At 37.5% G+C, this 18178-nt stretch overlaps 1 protein-coding gene across 3 annotated transcripts; it reads left to right on the forward strand.

Annotated features, from left to right (window-relative positions):
- Nucleotides 1-2040: 2040 nt before the first annotated feature.
- On the forward strand, nt 2041-17125 carry LOC311085638 (uncharacterized protein). Of its 3 annotated transcripts, none has more exons than XM_084118185.1 (3): nt 2041-2179; nt 3085-3217; nt 13284-17125. In XM_084118185.1, the coding sequence occupies exons 2-3, from the start codon at nt 3163-3165 to the stop codon at nt 15023-15025; spliced, it is 1797 nt and encodes a 598-aa protein (XP_083974311.1). In that variant the 5' UTR covers nt 2041-2179; nt 3085-3162; the 3' UTR covers nt 15026-17125. The 3 variants fall into 3 exon arrangements, with proteins under 3 accessions (XP_083974311.1, XP_083974312.1, XP_083974313.1); XM_084118186.1 differs by having other exon boundaries at nt 2108-2179; nt 3065-3217; XM_084118187.1 differs by lacking the exon at nt 2041-2179 and adding an exon at nt 2244-2266.
- The last annotated feature ends 1053 nt before the right edge of the window (nt 17126-18178 follow it).

An 18178-nucleotide genomic window follows, 5' to 3' on the forward strand; every position in this document is an offset into this window, starting at 1 on the left:
TGGACTCGTGCAGCACTAATCCTTTAAGCTTTCACTTCGAAGCCAAGCATTTAGTTTGATTTTGCTCTACAATCAATCTTCAACAGTGTTCTACAAACCTGGAAGTAGTGCTCCAGACAGATTTGGTATGACGGGTCAGCGGTGGTCGTCTTTCAAAGAGCATTTCCTCTGCATTCATTAGCAGTCTAAAAGAGTGCTTCCTCTGCATTCTTTGCAGTTAAACTAAAAGAGTTCTGTTCACACTGCAGGCTTTTAATAGTTTTGCATGCTGTGCAGCAATGGATGGGTTATCATAAGCACACATTCCTCCCATAACCATAATTAAAATTTGGTAAATTGTGCTACAGTAGACTTTCTGTTGGCTCAGACCAGACAGCCCTCATTTATCGATGAGCCTTGGGCGCCCAACACCCTGTTGCCGGTTTATAGTTTGTCCCTTCTCAGACCACTGTTGGTAAATTCTCACCACTGCTGACTGGGAGTAACCCACAAGCCTTGCCATTTCAGAGATACTCTGGCCTAGTTTCCTTGCCAAAACAATTTGGCCCGTCACTCAGAACTGTGCAGGCCTATGGCACACCATGTTCTGTTTTACATTATTTATACTCTTTATACTAAACATAACATAAAAGGATGTTATTCTGGAAATTATAGGTTTAAGTACAATTACAATAAATTAATTGATATATTTACACATATAACAATCATTGGTCAAAACATTGTTAAATTTGGAACATTGCAGCCAAAAGAGCTGGCTCTTAAGAATTCAGACAGTCGAGCAAGTTCGCCAAGCTCTGACCTTGTTAAAAAGCTGCTCACAACTAAGGCCGAATTTAATTTGTTAGCTACAAATGAGACAATTGTAGCATTACAAAAGTATTACTGGAAGCATTATGAGTTAGGCGATAATGGGAGTAAATTATTATCTCATCAAATCCGTCAGTTTCTTCTTCTCATCATATTACTCATATAGCCTCCCCTTTGGCACCACTGTGAAGCCCCTTGTATTAATGAACAATTTAGGGATTTTAACGTCACTCTTTATTGCTCTGCAAATACAGCTGATGAATCTCTTAACGATATCTTTTTCCAGTATATAATTATTCCACATCTTGATTCTGATATTGCTTCTAAACTGGAAGAGCCCAATACTTTGAAGGAAATTAAGGAAGTGGGGAAGTAAGGAACAAGGAGAGAGGAAGTTTCCTGAGGAGTTAGGAGCAAGGATACACAGGTGTATCCTTCCCTCGCATCTTAAGGGGGTGAAGCTAAGACGTGAGGAAAAGAAACAAGGATGCACAAATAGGAAATGAGGAACACCCTATATGTCATTACCCTCATTCCATGCATTTCGGGGTCAACTTCCTGTTTGATACCTGGCCCGCCCACCTATGTGTTGTTATAGCATTGAAGGCATCCAATTTTGATTTTGTGGTCTCACAGCTAGGGCTAAAAAAAAAAAAGATCTTACTTTCAATCATTAGTTGAGTTTAGGTAACTGTATAGTTATTCTGTCCATTTGACCTTATATCCCAATGTAACCTTTGGCTAAAAGTACTTCACCCGACTACGCCATTTCTCCACCCAGGAAAATAAAATATAGACCAAAAATAGTTAAACCAAAAAAGAGTTACAATAATATGAAGGACCCTGCTGGTTCTGATTGTATTGAAGACAGAGACGTGACTTTCCAAAATGATACAAAAATTTATTTCACAAAAAAATAAATATATATATTATTCTAAAACATTCTAAAAATAAATCTCTTGCCCAGTTTACCAATTAAATACCCACAGTTAATAAGAGACCATAATAAACCCAACTTTAACAGAAGGGACAAACCACACAGCAAATCAGTGAATAAAGCTTCTTAAAGCATTTGCTTAAATAGCAAAAGAAAACTCCACAATAGTGTTTTTACAGATTATTTATTAGAAACACCCTCACAGCAGCGCTAACTATTGTTTTTTATTTATTTTATGCAAAGGTAATATAATACAAAGTATACTGTTAGAAATGTACATACCTTTTTTTGTAGAACAAAATATAAAAAACTGGGTCCATGGTCCACCCGGGCTATAGGTGGCGGTAATGCACGTGGTGTCTGCTATCCGCCATAAAACAAGAAGAAGACGTCACCACTAATATCGCCATCACAGCGTTAGCCTTTTGATATAAGGTAAGCAGTTCACGGTGCTTCGTGTGTTTATACAATTATATAAAAAACGCGCAGCTTGTTATAGCAACATTTTACAGTGTATTTTCTGTAAGTTTTTCATCTGCTACAGAGCTATTTGTGCGTCATTTCTGGCGTTTGCTGACTGACATAAACATAGCCTAGCAGATGTGAGGAACCAATGTTAAAATAATTATGACCTGAGAGATTATTGTGTGTTTTTGTATGTTCGCCTGTATGATTGTTTCCATGTTTGGAGCAATAATGGTATTTACTGATATGTCACTTGATCAAAAGGCCAAGTATGATCTTGTGAGGGTAGATAATAGGAGTAGATATTTTGTTTGTTATTTTTAATATTAATATCTATTTCTGACGCGAAGAGGCTTTTCAGCAGCTGTTACTTTAAATCCATCGCAAGAGGGAAGTCTGAATATGGAGAAAGTTTTACATTGTAAACATAAAAATGTTGCTTTGTCTGTCATTGTCTTTCATTGTATTTAAAGAGCCGTTTCTGTCCTTAGAAAAAAAAAAAAAACATTAGTAAGTTGATTGTATGATTTAAATAAAATAAAAAATGTATGACTATGCAATGACTTGCTGAAGTCATAAACTATAGGTTCATTGGACATATACTGCTCTATAGAAGTTATTATAACTGTGGTTAATTAAATAAGGAGTGTCACAATTAACAGCTGCTCAAAAGCATCTTCAATATAATAAGATTGACTCACAGACAAAATATAGATATGTAGAATATGTGAACTTGTTAAAATGAATTAAATAACTATATTTTGATAGTTCGGTAGATAAACACAAACACTGTGCTTTAAGTGTGTGAATTAATAACAGCATCAATTTGATAAGTGATTTTGTTTTTGATTTTAGCTGTTCTGCTCCTCCCACAGCGATTCACCAGTAAATGCTGGAATATTCCCACCAGCCTAAAGTCAAGACAGTAGAGTTTGTGAGAGAAAATTGAAAACATGAATGATCCAGAGTTCTGCAGAATAAAGGAGGAAGATACTGAAGAACAAATAGGTTGGTGTTTATTTTTGATTCTTCAGTAATGTTATGATACTTAAAGTAGTTCATCAGATTCAGTGATTGCAGTCAGAAAATCATAAGAGCTGTGAAATAACTTAATTAACCCTTTCACACATAATTTTAAAATATTCTAGCTGAGTATCTTATTTCCATGCCGACGCATCATGCTTATCACGTGACACACCGCAGACACAATAGAGCTGTATGACTGGTGTATCGCTTTTTATTTTTCCTTTTTTGTTCAATAATATATAAACTAGATTTTGAAACATCTGATATTCCAATTGCCGAATACCTGTAAGTGAATGTGTTTTGTCGTTTAAATACCTTTTATAATGGTCATGTTAATTCTATAATACGTGATGGGCGCCGCCATGTTACTTCAGAGAATCGGATCTGTCAGATTTACAACACATAAGTTCATCTACTTCTCCCTAAATACATGAAGGTAAGTGGCTGGTGAACTGGGAGAAGAATAGGGTAAACTTAACAGTTACCTACGCAAAGTTTATCTGATATGAATAAAACACGTTGTCAAATTACAATTGAATTTGACAACGTTAGCATAGACATCACTGTGTGTATTCCATGATTAAATCAAAGTACTGAATTTTATAAAATCCTCGATTGCACTTTCCCCGTATCGAGTAAGGGACAAAATACCGGAAGTGATGTATTCGACGGACAAGAATCCATGAACCGCATTATTAGACTGTTTTCTAAGACTGCACAATGTACTAAAACCGTTTAAAAACCATACTATAGCATAGTGCTATTGTGAGATCACAAAGGCTGTGATTCAATTAAATAAATATATTCTCCTGTGTGTTCAATATACATATGCGCTTTAATTGTTTACATGTGTGTAGGTTACGTGCATCTCAGACTCTTACGCCTTACTGTAAGAAACACTGTGATGATGAACCTGGATGATGAGCGTCAGCCTCTTTATTTGGAAATTTTGCATACTATAGCACATGTTAGATCTCACCTCTCTGATCCAGTGTTTTGGGAGTGGGCTTTGGTAATGTGTGTTTACACGGATACACACAGAAGCGTTCGAAAGCAGGCGTCTGTCACTGGATCCCTAATATATCCACTGATAGACAGATCCACTGATAGATGCCTGCTTTCAAACTCTCCCGTGTGTATCCGTGTAAGCGCTCTCTGAAGACATGTTTTTGAAGCGTTGATCATTGTAGCCAATCACAGACATATCTTTAGCGTGTGAACACAATGGCCAATCAGAGACTTAAATGTTGAGCGTGTAAATGCAATGGCCAATCAGAGGTGTTAAGAACTAGCCTAGAAATCTAGACGCACCCTAGCGGCAGCAAAATGTATTTTGCAGCCAGGGCAGTCTAGCAACTCTCCATAGACTTTCGAGCTGCAAAAACTTAAATTGGGTCAGGCCAATCACGTCGCGTATAGAGTAGGCGGGGCGGGCTTAACATATGACGACAGAGTTGCGACGGTTTCCTGCTACTTGAAAACAAAGAATGACGGCTGCTGGCGAACATCTTTCGAATCGGCTTTGTCCGCGACTCTGGAGGACTTGGAGTTAAGTTTTTCTTTGAGAAAAGAGCAAAGAACGGCACTTAAATCATTCTTAAAAAAAGGAAGATGTGTTCGTCGTTTTGCTGGCCAGATATGGCAAAAGTTGACTCTATCAACTAGCTCCGCTGTTGGGAAAACGCTCTGGTTGGTTGAAGCGCTGTCCTATTGCGTGCAGAGGGAATTTGAAAGACAGCCGTTTATCCCGCCCCTCGGATTGAGCTGCGTCTATGGTGAGTTGTCAGACCTAACATCTTGATGTTGGTCTGGCTTGCCAGGCTAGTTAAGAACCTGTTAAACAGTGCTCAAAATACTAGAGGGAAATTCTGGTATCGTCACAGTTTTTAAATTTCAGTACCGAATTGATGCCAAAGTCGGTACTAGGGCTGCACGATTCTTGCTAAAATGTGAATCACGATTTTTCTCCATGGGAATTGAGATCACGATTCTCTTGCACGATTCTCATTTTTTCAACCAAAATTTATTGCAATCAAGTACTAAAACAACAACAACATAAAACAAAGGACATTCAGTATAATAAGCTTTATGTTGTTGAACATAAGAGAACATTAACACATACAATAATAAAAATAACTAAATAGAACCTGTGCTTTTTGCTCCAATTGCAGAGTAATGTACATAGTACTTACATCTACTGTGTTTACGGGAATATTCGACTTGGCATTTTGAAATATCTCTCTGTTTATTTGGCCGTTTAGGTGCGCAACCGGAGACAAAGACTGCTTGTCCGTGTTGCGCTCGGAGCGCGCGCACAGCATCCTGTCAGTATAATTCAGTTCTCTTTCGCGACTTATCGCGCTTTTAATATTTCATTTCAATATAAAGCACATTCTGCTCTTTTCTTTCTCTTTCATTCATGATTTGTTATTAGTAACTTTAAACAGAATCATCAACTGAAATATGCGTGGATTATCAAAAATACGATATATTTTATAAGTATAAATATAAATAAAAGCTATAAATATTTTATATTTAAAGGACATAAAATTGTCTCTGCAGCAAAAGTGAAAGTAAAAGCAAAGCACCCTTTTAATAAAAGGACATATTACAGTTTTTTTCAATTGCTAAGAAGCGTTTGCCAATTCTTAAAATACTTTTTCTAAACTCTTAACACAGCAACACACCTACATCACACAATTAGCCAAATAGTTAATTTTCTTACCAAAACCAGAGTTTGTTAAATAAATACAAACTCTACATTTCAAAACGCTAAAAAACTTTTTCAATATACACTAACTCTATCAAAACACTGCAAACTCGTTTCAAAATCAAATAATTCGGTCAAAACTTTAGCATTTGTTTTCTATCCAACATGAACACAGTCAATCATACCGCAATGACTGTCAAAATACTAACAGTTGGTGGCATTACAAAAACTGCATTACTTGTCATGTTTCAGTTCTTTCTGTATAGAACATACAGTATGAAATCTTTTTTTTCATTCATTCAGCTGTGTGTGTGTGTGTGAGAATTCATGGTGCATTAGATGTGTTCAACATAATATCTAAATGTTAAGGAGTCATCAATGCTTTATAGAATGTACAACTGGAAAAAAACAGTAAGTGACAGAATTGCTGCAGTAAAGACTTTATTAGCAATATGAAATTGCTGTCAGTGATCAAAACGAAACAAGGACAAACATACATGGCCTTTGATTTAAAGTGTGCAAAAATAGAACAAAATGACAGAAAAAAAAGTCCAGGAAAAAAAAGAAGTCCTGTTCTAATCTATACGATCTTCAGCATTTGGCCACATGTTCTCATCTACATCACATCTTATGTTGTCTCTTGCTATACACCTTTAGGGCTGGGTATCGTTCAAAAAATTTCGATACCGATACCTTGATTTCGATACCGGTTCCTGAATGATACTTTTTTCGATACCAATTTTATGAAATCCATTTTAACAAGATTACATAACACATTACCTCAGAAAAACTTTGGTTTTATTTTTTCAGTTTGACTCATGCTCCTTAGCCAGTGCACAAAGGAACAAAAAAAAGCACACACATAAGGAACAACATCATTTTTTATAAAGAGCTCATGCTCACCAAAAATGAATTTGTTTGATCAAAAATACAGTAAAACTTGTAATATTGTGGAATAGTATTACAATTTAAAATCTTATTTGAATATATTTCAAAATGTAATTTATTCCTGTGATGTCAAAGCTGAATTTTCAAAATCATTACTTCAGTGTCACATGATCCTTCAGAAATATGAAAACACAAAATAATTTTTTTTTCATGATTCTTTGATGAATAAAAAAGTCACAATAACAGCATTTATTTGAAACAGTTGGCATCGAGCCTGGAGAAATGTAGCCACACTTTTGATTGACTTTTCCACATCTTTAGGGTATTGTGAGTGCGTGTGCTCGCGTCTCATTGAGTATGTGCGCGAGTTTGTGTGTGTGTGCTCGCGTCTCATATGAGTATGTGCGCGGAGAGTTCCGAGCGTCTCGTGTGTGTAGAGTTTGCGTGTATGTGCGTAAGCGACTGTAGGCGTGTCGTTGTGCATTTCATATGTATTTGTTTGAGCACTGACGTTAATGAGTTAACCCCTTAGGTATCGAAATCTGGTACCGAAAAACAAGTCATTTTTCGATACTCGATACTATCGAGGCAATTTGGTCTGTACCTAAAAAGTATCGAACTCGGTACCCAGCCCTAGATAGAAACGCTTGCCATGTCTTATCCATCCCTGACAGTCTTCAGCTGAGATGTCTCTGCAGCCAGCATCCATGGCATCCAGGAGGGACATTTGGTCATGTGGCCGATGATCATAAACTTTCCACCTCCAAGCAGAAAAAAATTCCTCAATGGGGTTGAGGAAAGGAGAGTACGGAGGAATAAAAAGGGAAATCACTCTTGGATGTGCTGCAAACCAGTTAGTGATTGCATGTAAATGGTGGAATGCTACATTGTCCCATGTAATCACAAATGTCCTCATGTTTCCTCCCACCTGTTCTGCTTCTGGCACCAGTTGTTGGTGGAGGTCATCTAAAAACAAAAGAAGGCGTTCTGTGTTGTAGGGACCAATCTGGCTTTTCTGCAGGACCAAACCAGCACTTGAGATTGCAGCACACATTGTGATATTTGCTCCTCTCTGACCCGGCACATCAACGGTGGCCCTTTTCCCAATTACATTTCTTCCTCGTCTACGAGTTTTTGCCAGGTTAAACCCTGCCTCGTCTACATAAATGAATTCATGTAGTGTCTGATTAGCCTCCAACTCCATAATTCTCTGAAAGAAAAATCAAACACAATTTTTACATAAATGTTTTAGAGTAGCAATAGAGAATAGTGAAAAAAAGTGTTTACTGTAATAGTCACTGTAGAATAAGACATGGTGTATAGACACCATACCTGGACGTATTGGTGCCGGAGTTCCTTGACCCGATCACTGTTTCTATCAAATGGAACCGTGTACAACTGTTTCATTCCAATTCTGTGTTTGGTCAGAGTGCGAGCAATGGTAGCCAGGCTGATGCTTTCCACGTTTTGGAATACCAGGTTGTCCTCTACAATTCTGGTCTGAATTTCTCTCAGTTTTGTTGCATTGTCAGCAATGACCCATCCTACAATGGCATGTTCTTGGTCTTCACTGAGAAGCTTTCTTCTTCCCCCAGAGCGAGAAAGTCGTTGTGTCCTTTAGAAGAACAAAAATGCAACATATTTGTATTTGTAACTTCTGGTGGCCAGCAGTTACTGTAATACAGTAAATAGCAACTGCATTGATAGCTCTAATGAAATGCATGACTTACCTGTTGGTTTGTTGAAAAATCTGGATAATGGAAGCAACGGTTGACCGTCTGAGATTAGGCTGGACTCTTTCACCAGCCTCTCTCAATGATAGACCATGGTTTATCACATGGTCTATGATGGTGGCTCTGATTTCATCTGTGACAACAGCTCTTACTCTCCTTTGAACAGCACCACGCATTCTTACTCCTCTTCCCCTACCTCTCCTTCTCCCTTGTCCTGGTCCAACTAGTCATCTCCCTGGTCCATCTCTTCCTCTCCCTGGTCCATCTCTTCCTCTCCTTGGTCCATCTCGTCCTCTCCTTGGTCCATCTTGTCCTCTCCCTCGACCATCTAGTCCTCTCCTTCGTCTAACTAGTCCTCTCCCTCGTGCAGACATTTTCTTTCTTTTTCTGCTTCTCTGTGTTATGTGTTGCTTTGAACAAAACCAATCCAAAGACTGCCTTTTTATTGTGTATGTCCATGTAATGGAAAGTCTTCAACACCTGGCTATGTCTCTGATTGAGATTGGAATCAGCTATTGCTTACTCTAATTATCAGTAATTTAAAAATGCTTATCAGCTGTATGAATATTTTTTTTAAATATTTGTTTCAATACTTTTGAGCTGATATTGTTGCAGAAGTAGAGGCTTTATAATGTATCTATGGTTTGGAACAATAGGTCTTCATTTCTGGCATGCTGCGTTTAAGCATTTGTTAAAAACACTATAAAGATCCATGATTTTGGTATTGGGTATGCTTATGTAAAGAAAATGTAGGCATTCTAGAAACGTGTTAATTGACTGCATTTTGAGTGAAAACAACATGAATTTTGTTAATGGTATGGCCACAACAGACCGATGTTGTGCTAATTGTGTTTAGAGTTTTGAAAATGTGATTACAGATTGGACAAAAGGATGTTAGCAATTGAAAAAAACTGTAAAGTTTATATAGCCTACTTTTACATTTTCGCTGCTGTTCTATTGGCTTGACTCCCAGTGCAGGAGCTGTTAGGCTACAATTTACCACAGAAACGTAAGCGGTTAGTTGATTGCTGGGGTGACTCGTGACTCTCGCGAACAGCACTGAACACGCACTTTTGCCGGTACAACTTGAATATTATTATTATCATCATACACTTTTCATTAACTTCGGTAGTACAACAAGGGAATTATAATTGGCTGCTTTTTCTGTAGAGAGAGCTGATCTCTGTTGATGTGTCTTCATTTTTTTAGCGTTTGTTGGACCATGCGAGCCACATGATTTTGGTCAAAGAGCCAGGTATGGCTTGCGAGCCATAGGTTCCGTTCCCAACCACTTGTTTACACGAATCAATAGATATACGTGACCTTTCCATCGTGATGTCGGTTAGCCATCACAACCCTATTTTGTTATTGTGTGAGTGTGACCAATAACGCGTGAATGCAGCATGATCTGAATGCAGGGAAATACACGGAAGTGAATCGCCATCATTAAGAAATGAGATCGCATTCATGTTTGAATCGAGATCGTGATTTTTTTTTCGATTATTCGTGCAGCCCTAGTCGGTACTTTTGCCAACACTAGTGTGCGTAGCCAGAACTTGCCATATGTACAGTCGTACAATTTTCCAAATTAGAGAGAGACCTATGATGTGTTAAATGTTTTATATTGTTTGTATGTTGTGCTTGTTTGTATTATGATGATTATGTAAGTTGTTGTCATCTCTTGAAAAGATTTCATCTTCTTGTTTATGTACATGACATCATTACGCAAAGATTGATGTGACATTTCCCAACCCGACCATTCAATTATAAATTATTATTATAAACTTACTGTTTCGAACACTGTTTTTTGTGTGTGTACTTTGTCAATAATTGATTGATTGTTTAATTGATTTGTTTATTTTAAATTAGGGCTGCACCGATACCACTTTTTCCAGAATTAGTCCGATACCAATACTTAAGTTTTTGGTACTTGCCGATACCAGGGACCAATCCCTGCAATTCATTGCATTTGTAATTAATATTGGGTAGAGAAGCCAAAGAATATGAATCAAATTAGTTTAGCAAATATATTTTTTATTTAGTTATTCAGCCTAATTATGCCTGTTGAAATGTTTTGTAGAAGCTTCTGTTACTTTTACGGTTCATTTTATTGCTCTATCATATATTATCTTTCATTTAATAGCATATCGCATATTTAGAAATACTCAACGCTAAGGATTTTTTTCTGCTGGCCCCATTGGGTCAGTGGTTCAAAATTTTTAGATGCTAGTGAAACATCACAATTTTCAGGTACAGAAATTGAATAAAGTTATATATTGTAACATAACACTGCATAGTCTTCACTGTATAAAGTGAATATAGATTAATCCTTAATCAAAGTTACAAAAGTTATTCAGTCAAGAGCAGTGTTAGTTTTGTTGTTAGATGAACAATAAGGACAAAGACAAGACAGTAGGTTTATTAGGCTGTGGTCACTTTAAGAGCTGCATGGATCCAACATACTGTTACACACGCGTTTTCTTTCTGAACTGTTTACATTCATTTCAAACAACCGAGTATGGGTGCTTCTCATTACTCAAATTTATGCTTCCTTTACTTCTCGCTCCTCCGTCCTCCAACCTGTGACATCTAAAAAACAAAGTTAACCATCTTGAAGGACATCTCAATTCTGATTGCACCGCAAGCGAGCGAGGGATGAGGAAGCTTACAGAAGAGCTATGAGCGAGGGAACATGGGTGCATCCTATGCAGAAGTCTTTCTTGTCCAAAAACCTGACGCACATATAAAATCTCCCCTTCATGTATAAAATCTGGCTTCACATCCATAGTATCCACATTGATTTTGTGAGCTGGACTGTGCAATACAAGACTTTAGCGCACATTGTTTTATATCATGCCAATTTATAAATTCTAGTGATTTTAAACTATAAAGGACTGGCACGCTTTCTGAGAGACGGTTTTCAGTCAGTGTGTGCTCAACCAAAGTGCGCACACGTAGCCGCCTCTCGCGAGTGTCAGATTGTCACGGCCTATTACTCATAAACGTTAAAATACATACATGCTTATGTCAAAATGCCCGTATTGGCAAATATTCACGTCAGATATGTGAACAGCATGTGTAACAGTTAGTGCTGTCAACGTTAACGCATGCAATACATTTTTGTCCAGTGTAACGTTTTTTTTTAATATTTAACGCAGCATCCGTATTTTCTGCCATCCTTTGGCTAGTGTTACATTATATGATCACACTCTTATTCATGCCAATGCATTTAAACCATTCAAGCATGACAAGACAAGAGGATGCTCTGTCTGTGAATGTCATGTTTATGTGACACACACATGGCACACAGAAAGACGCGCACTGGGATTGTGAGCACAGACAGTGCACCAGAATCGAGTAAATTTATAATTTATGCAGTGCAGACTGTTTGATAACTATTAAGTTTCTGTATTTACAGGTAGGAAGGGCACAGGTAAATATGACATTTATTATGGGTTTATGTGAGGATCTTAGTGACTGTAGCCTTCAAAACCTGCTACTTTCTCCTATTGGATGTCTGGATTATTATTAAAGGGATAGTTTGCCTAAAAATGATATTTAAGCCATGATTTACTCACCCTCAAGCCGTTCGAGATGCATATGTCAATCTTTTTTCAGACGAACACATTTTCAGTTATTTTAGAAAATGTCTTAGATCTTTCAGTGGTTACAATGTGAAGTTATGGGGTCCACATCGTTGAAGTCCCAAAATGTGCATGCATCCTTCACAAAAGTAATCCATCCGGCTCCAGGGGGATAAGCGAAGGCCTTCTGAGGGTAATCCGTGCGGTTTTGCGCGCGCCGACCGCCACCGGAAGCCTGTTATTTTAGTTTATAAAGTTTTAAATATGTATATTTTTACGACAAAACCGCACGGATTACCCTCAGAAGGCCTTCGTTTATCCCCCTGGAGCTGGATGGATTATTTTTGTGAAGGATGCATGCACATTTTCGGACTTGAAGCAGCTGGACCCCATTGCTTCACATTATAACCACTGAAAGATCTAAGACATTTTCTAAAATAACTGAAAATGTGTTTGTCTAAAAAAAGATTGAGTAGATTGCTTTAAATCATGGCTTAAATATCATTTTTGGGCGAACTATCCCTTTAATAATAATAAACAACAAAAGAATAGGATTATTATATGAATTAATATATTAGGATTAAGAATAGGAATAATCAATAGAAAAGGATTAATCTGTATTTAACTTGCTCAGTTATGACTATGCCGAGTTATTTTATATTTAATTATTCAATTTCTGTGTTATTTTTACTTGAATACTTCTGTTAGACCGACCTGAAAATATACAGCATTGTTTAATTTGTATCTTTATTCTACTGTATTTATTTATGCTACTGCTTCTAATGTTTATTCATTCTTGTTTTATTACGGACTATTGCAAAAAAAACAACAACTCATAAAACATAAATACATTAAGAGAGCAAACATTTTGGTGAGATAATTGTATTTCTTTTTAAAAATATGTATAAATATACATATATCCCCCCTCCCCAAAGTTAATGTTTAAGTATTATTATTTATTTATTTTATCGTGGTATCGACTTTGGTATAAATTATTGTGTACTTTTGGTGGTATCGGTACTGACTATCTACTATTGTGTCAGGGTTCTCATGTCCTTTAATTTCACATTTCACTTTTTTTTTAATGATTTGCTGAATCAAATTTTTTAAAAACTTTTTAACTTTCATTTTAGACCTGATAGAAGAGAACAAGGAGGTTGAAGAACTGATTGAAGGTGGGGATAAAAATCATATCAAAACTGAAGACGCATCCGTGAGTCCCTCATTGAACAGAGAAGACAACACAAGTTTCACTTGCCCACAGTGTGGAAAGAGTTTTTCATGCGAGCAAAATCTTAATCTTCACATAAAATTTCATCGTGGAGGGAAGGTGTATGCATGTGATCATTGTGATAGGACATTCAGAATAAAAGAAAACCTTGACGAACACAGGAAAGTCCACTGTGCAGAGAAGCCGTACATATGTGATTACTGTGGGAAGAATTTTGCACAACAAAAACTCCTTGACGAGCACAGGAAAATACACACTTTAGCGAAGCCGTTCTCATGTGATCAATGTGGAAGGAGTTTCCCATATCAAGGAAACCTTAACGATCACATGATGATCCACACTGGAGAGAAGCCGTATTCATGTGATCAGTGTGGGAAGAGTTTCTCACAAAAAGGACACTTTAATCAACACATGAGAATCCATACTGGAGAGAAGCCATATTCATGTGATCAATGTGGTAAGAGTTTTGCACGAAAAGGAAACCTTAATGTACACATGAAAATCCACACTGGAGTGATGCTGTACACCTACGATCAGGCTACAAATAGTTTCACTCAAATAGGAAACCTTAACGTACACATGACAAACCATACTAAAGAGAAGCCATTCGTATGTGATCAGTGTGGGAAGAGTTTCACACATAAAGGAAACCTTAATGTACACATGAAAATCCACACTGGGGAGAAGCCGTACACATGTGTTCAGTGTGGGAAGAGTTTCAGACATAAAGGAAACCTTAACGAACACATGAAAAGACACACTGGAGTGAAGCCGTACACATGTGACCAGTGTGGGAAGAGTTTCATACATAAAGCAATCCTTAACGAACATATGTCAATCCATACTGGAGTGAAGCCACATGCATGTGATCAGTGTGGGATGAGTTACGCACGAAAAGGAGCCCTTAGGGATCACATGAAAATCCACACTGGAGAGAATCTGCACACATGTGATCAGTGTGGAAAGAGTTTCATAAAGTCAGGTGTTTATAAAGTACATCTGCTTAGTCATTCTAGAGAACGAGTATATAACTGTGACCAATGTAGTAAAACATTTTTTAGGCCAGATTTCCTAAGGGACCACCGGAAAGTGCATACAAAGGAGAGGCCTTGTGTCTGTTACCTGTGTGGAAAGGGTTTTCGTAATATGACTGCATTAAAAATACACCAGAAACGACACAGTGGTGTGAAGGACCATGTTTGCGCCGAGTGTGGGAAGCGTTTTTTTACAGATGGTGCTCTGAAAGTGCACCAGGCAGTTCACACTACTGAAACACCTTACAAGTGTTCACACTGCGACAAGAGATTCAAGAGGTCAGAATATCGGAGAATACATGAGAGGATTCACACTGGAGAGAAGCCAAATCACAACCAGAAACGACACAGTGGTGTGAAGGATCATGTTTGCGCCGAGTGTGGGAAGCGTTTTTTTACAGATGGTGCTCTGAAAGTTCATCAGACAGTTCACACTACTGAAACACCTTACAAGTGTTCACACTGCGACAAGAGATTCAAGAGGTCAGAATATCGGAGAATACATGAGAAGATCCACAGTGGAGAGAAGCCGTATCACTGCCATCCATGTGGAAAGAGTTTCACTCATTTATCTACTCTAATCGGACATAAAAAGAAAATGCATGCCTAAAATTACAATAAGAAGTTAGATTTCTTATGCTGTACTTCCAGGTGTGATGCTGTGTAGTCCTGCATCAACATATTTTTTGATAATTGATTTTATCAAAAATTATCGCAACGATTAATCGACTGTTCGTTGATTATTTCACAGATTAATCAGTAGCCTTTGATTGATTATTCAGCTTTTGCAGTTAGTTAAAATATTTAGTTATACACATTCTAGCTAATAGATAAAACAAGGATATCCCTTCAGGTTTTGAGAATGTCTAAACCTCGAGTAAACTGAATGTCTTTCTGGTTTTCTGTCCTCCTCAGACGTCACCAATATGCCAACTGCTGAAGGATCTAAGCAACCTGTGTGTGTTACTTTACAGTTTTTCACAGTTAATTAGACACTAAACCCTATTCTCTGAACCAAATTCTCAATGGCCTAAACCAATTTGTTGAATAAATTTCTCTTTCTGCAAAACCCTGAACAAGTTCAGGCAGTTAGAGACTATTTGCAATTCTCATGCACTCTTTTTGCAAAACTCTTAACATACTCGCTCACTAAAATACATTGGACTGTTGCATTTGTTGCAAAACGCAGGCGGGAACAAGTCAAACCAACTAATGGCGCTTTTCCACTGCATGGTACGGTACGGCTCGGTTCGGTACGGCACGCTTTGGCGCTTTTCCACTGCATGGTACGGTACGGCTCAGTTCGGTACGGCTCACTTTTGGCGCATTTCCACTGCATGGTACGGTACGGTACGGCTCGCTTCGGCTCGCTTTAAATGGTACCACCTCTGTTGAGGTTCCAAGCGTACCGTACCGATACTAAAATGTGACGTGAAAACACTGCAGATCACTGATTGGTCAGACAGAATCATCACTACCAGCGTCATTGTATTTACGACACGAGACACTAAACCCGCTAGATTTAAATAGCCAGTAGACAACAGCCAGCGCTGTAGCGCCTGTTTTAAAAGTATTTGCTTAAAAAAAAAAAAAAAAAGAGTATAAACTTCGAAAAAAGAAATGGCTGAATCGTGGTCAGTGGACGAGGTGCAGACGCTCCTCTCGTTGGTTGCCGAGGAGTGGATGGGGAAACACGGAATGAAAAATTCGCATTTAATATGATGATATCATGGCAGTAGAGACGGCAACTATAACGATCAGTCCCACCCACTTCAAAGCGGTACTAACTGCAGTGGAAAAGCAACCGAGCTAAAGCGAACCGAACCGTGCCGTACCGAGTCGAGTCGTACCACGCAGTGGAAAAGCGAAGCGAGCCGAACCGTTCCACGCCGAGTCGAACCGTACCGAGCCGTACCATGCAGTGGAAAAGCGCCATAAGACAGTTATCATTTACACATAACGACTCAAATTTGTTCACACTTGTTTCTAATGATGTGATCAAACCAACTGTACAAAATATAAGGCAGATCGGTTGATTTGAACAATGGATGGAAACAATCTGAGAGGAAGAGGTGAAAGAATACATGTAATAGATGGACGAGGAGGAAGAGGATGAGGACTAGAAAAAAAAAAAGTGTTGTCAAGGCTGAATCCGTCAGTCCAGAGGATTTTTCCCTTTGCTTGGAAAGAGACAACATTGTGGACAGAATCAATAAAATACTAGACCTGCAGTACATTATACAATATATTCACCTTACTCCATTGCGATTACTTTTTACATAATTTTAAAATTAGTTCACTGTGTGCAATATACTTTTTTTTTTTTATGTTATGGATGCTGTGTTCTCAATTTCTTTGATATAGTGTCTCATGAATGTCATTTATGTAATTGTCATTTGATTTAGCTTTTAATCATATTATTAATTTTCATTTTATGTTTTTATATATTTGTATTACCTTTTTATTTCCTTGCTCTTGCAATGCATGCTATTGTTGTTTAATCTTATTATTGTGTGATAAGAGATTCAAGGTGTTTAACGTCACAGGACGATGTTGTGAAGCAGTCATTTCCCATCGTTTTTGCTTTGGTATGACGACACCTGTCGGAATTGTATGAAGTCTTAGAATACATTGACATTTAGAAGAAGTCTGAGCATTAATGCATATGCAACTAAGATTATTCAATAAACTTTGCTCTTTTTATTCTCATCACTTCGTCTCCTGCTTTTGCTTTTCCCTGGCTTTCTCAGTCAAACTCTCAGGCTGATAGAAAACTGTTAATAAATGTTATCGGTACCAGACAAGACTTTCTGTTGACAAGTTTTACTGGTTTTGGATACCAGACAAAATACATGGACAGACATGGATATCTTCTGGCAGGAATTTGGAGCTAATATTTGATGTCTAGATCTATCCAATCTAACACTGCTTTGTATTGCAATGCTTGAGTGCAGCAATACATAGTTTTTTAACATATTTGCTCTCAAACAAAGCCGCTTCACCACTTGTCACCATGATGGTAACTATCCTAAAACCAACATTAACAGAAATTATTCTAAATTAGCGTAACAAAATACACGCATACACACAAACACAAAAAAAACCCAAACATTTTTGCATTTACTCTCACTTTCGAGTGCCATGGGCAAAGCATGCTGGGAAATGGAAATCACAGTCATTTCAGTTAAGCTTAAGTCCGTCTAAATTAAAATAAATAATTTCATAAAACTCAAAACAATGAAACAGTTTAGTTTAATTAAAATATATCAGTTCTGTGAACTAGCACTGAAAGTGCTAATACTCTAATTTGACTGAACTAATTAGTTTAAGTTTGTCCTACTCAAACCAATTAATTATTTTGACTGTTAGGGTTAACGGAGTATGAAATAACAGTAAAGGACTGTGGCAGAGTTAAAATAGATCACAAATTTCATTTTTATTTCTTTTGTTTTACTTATTTTAGTGTCTAGTTTTGGTTTTTGGTTCATGTTTCATGTCAGGCATGTTTCTTGTCTTGTCACGCGATTCTCTTGCCCTCATGTGATTCTGCCATGTGCTTCCCTAGTCTCATGTGTCATGTTGTCATTGGGTATTGTCTAATCATGTTCACAGGTGTGTCTTGTTTAGTGAATAGTCCATGTGTGTATTTAAGCCCTCATGTTTGCTGTGCATCTTTGTCTTGTATTGATTTGATTTGATTTTGATTTGCCAAGATTTGAGTTCGTGTTTAAGTTTTAGTTTTTGGTTTCAAGTCATGTCAAGT

The sequence above is a fragment of the Abramis brama genome, assembly GCF_963993115.1.
Source record: "Abramis brama genome assembly, chromosome: 6".
Taxonomy (NCBI): Eukaryota; Metazoa; Chordata; class Actinopteri; order Cypriniformes; family Leuciscidae; genus Abramis; species Abramis brama.

Coding starts and splice junctions, on each gene's coding strand:
- LOC311085638 (XM_084118185.1), top strand. CDS start 3,163: ATGAATGATCCAGAGTTCTGCAGAATAAAGGAGGAAGATACTGAAGAA. Junction 3,218..13,283: donor AGATACTGAAGAACAAATAG/GTTGGTGTTTAT, acceptor CTTTCATTTTAG/ACCTGATAGAAGAGAACAAG.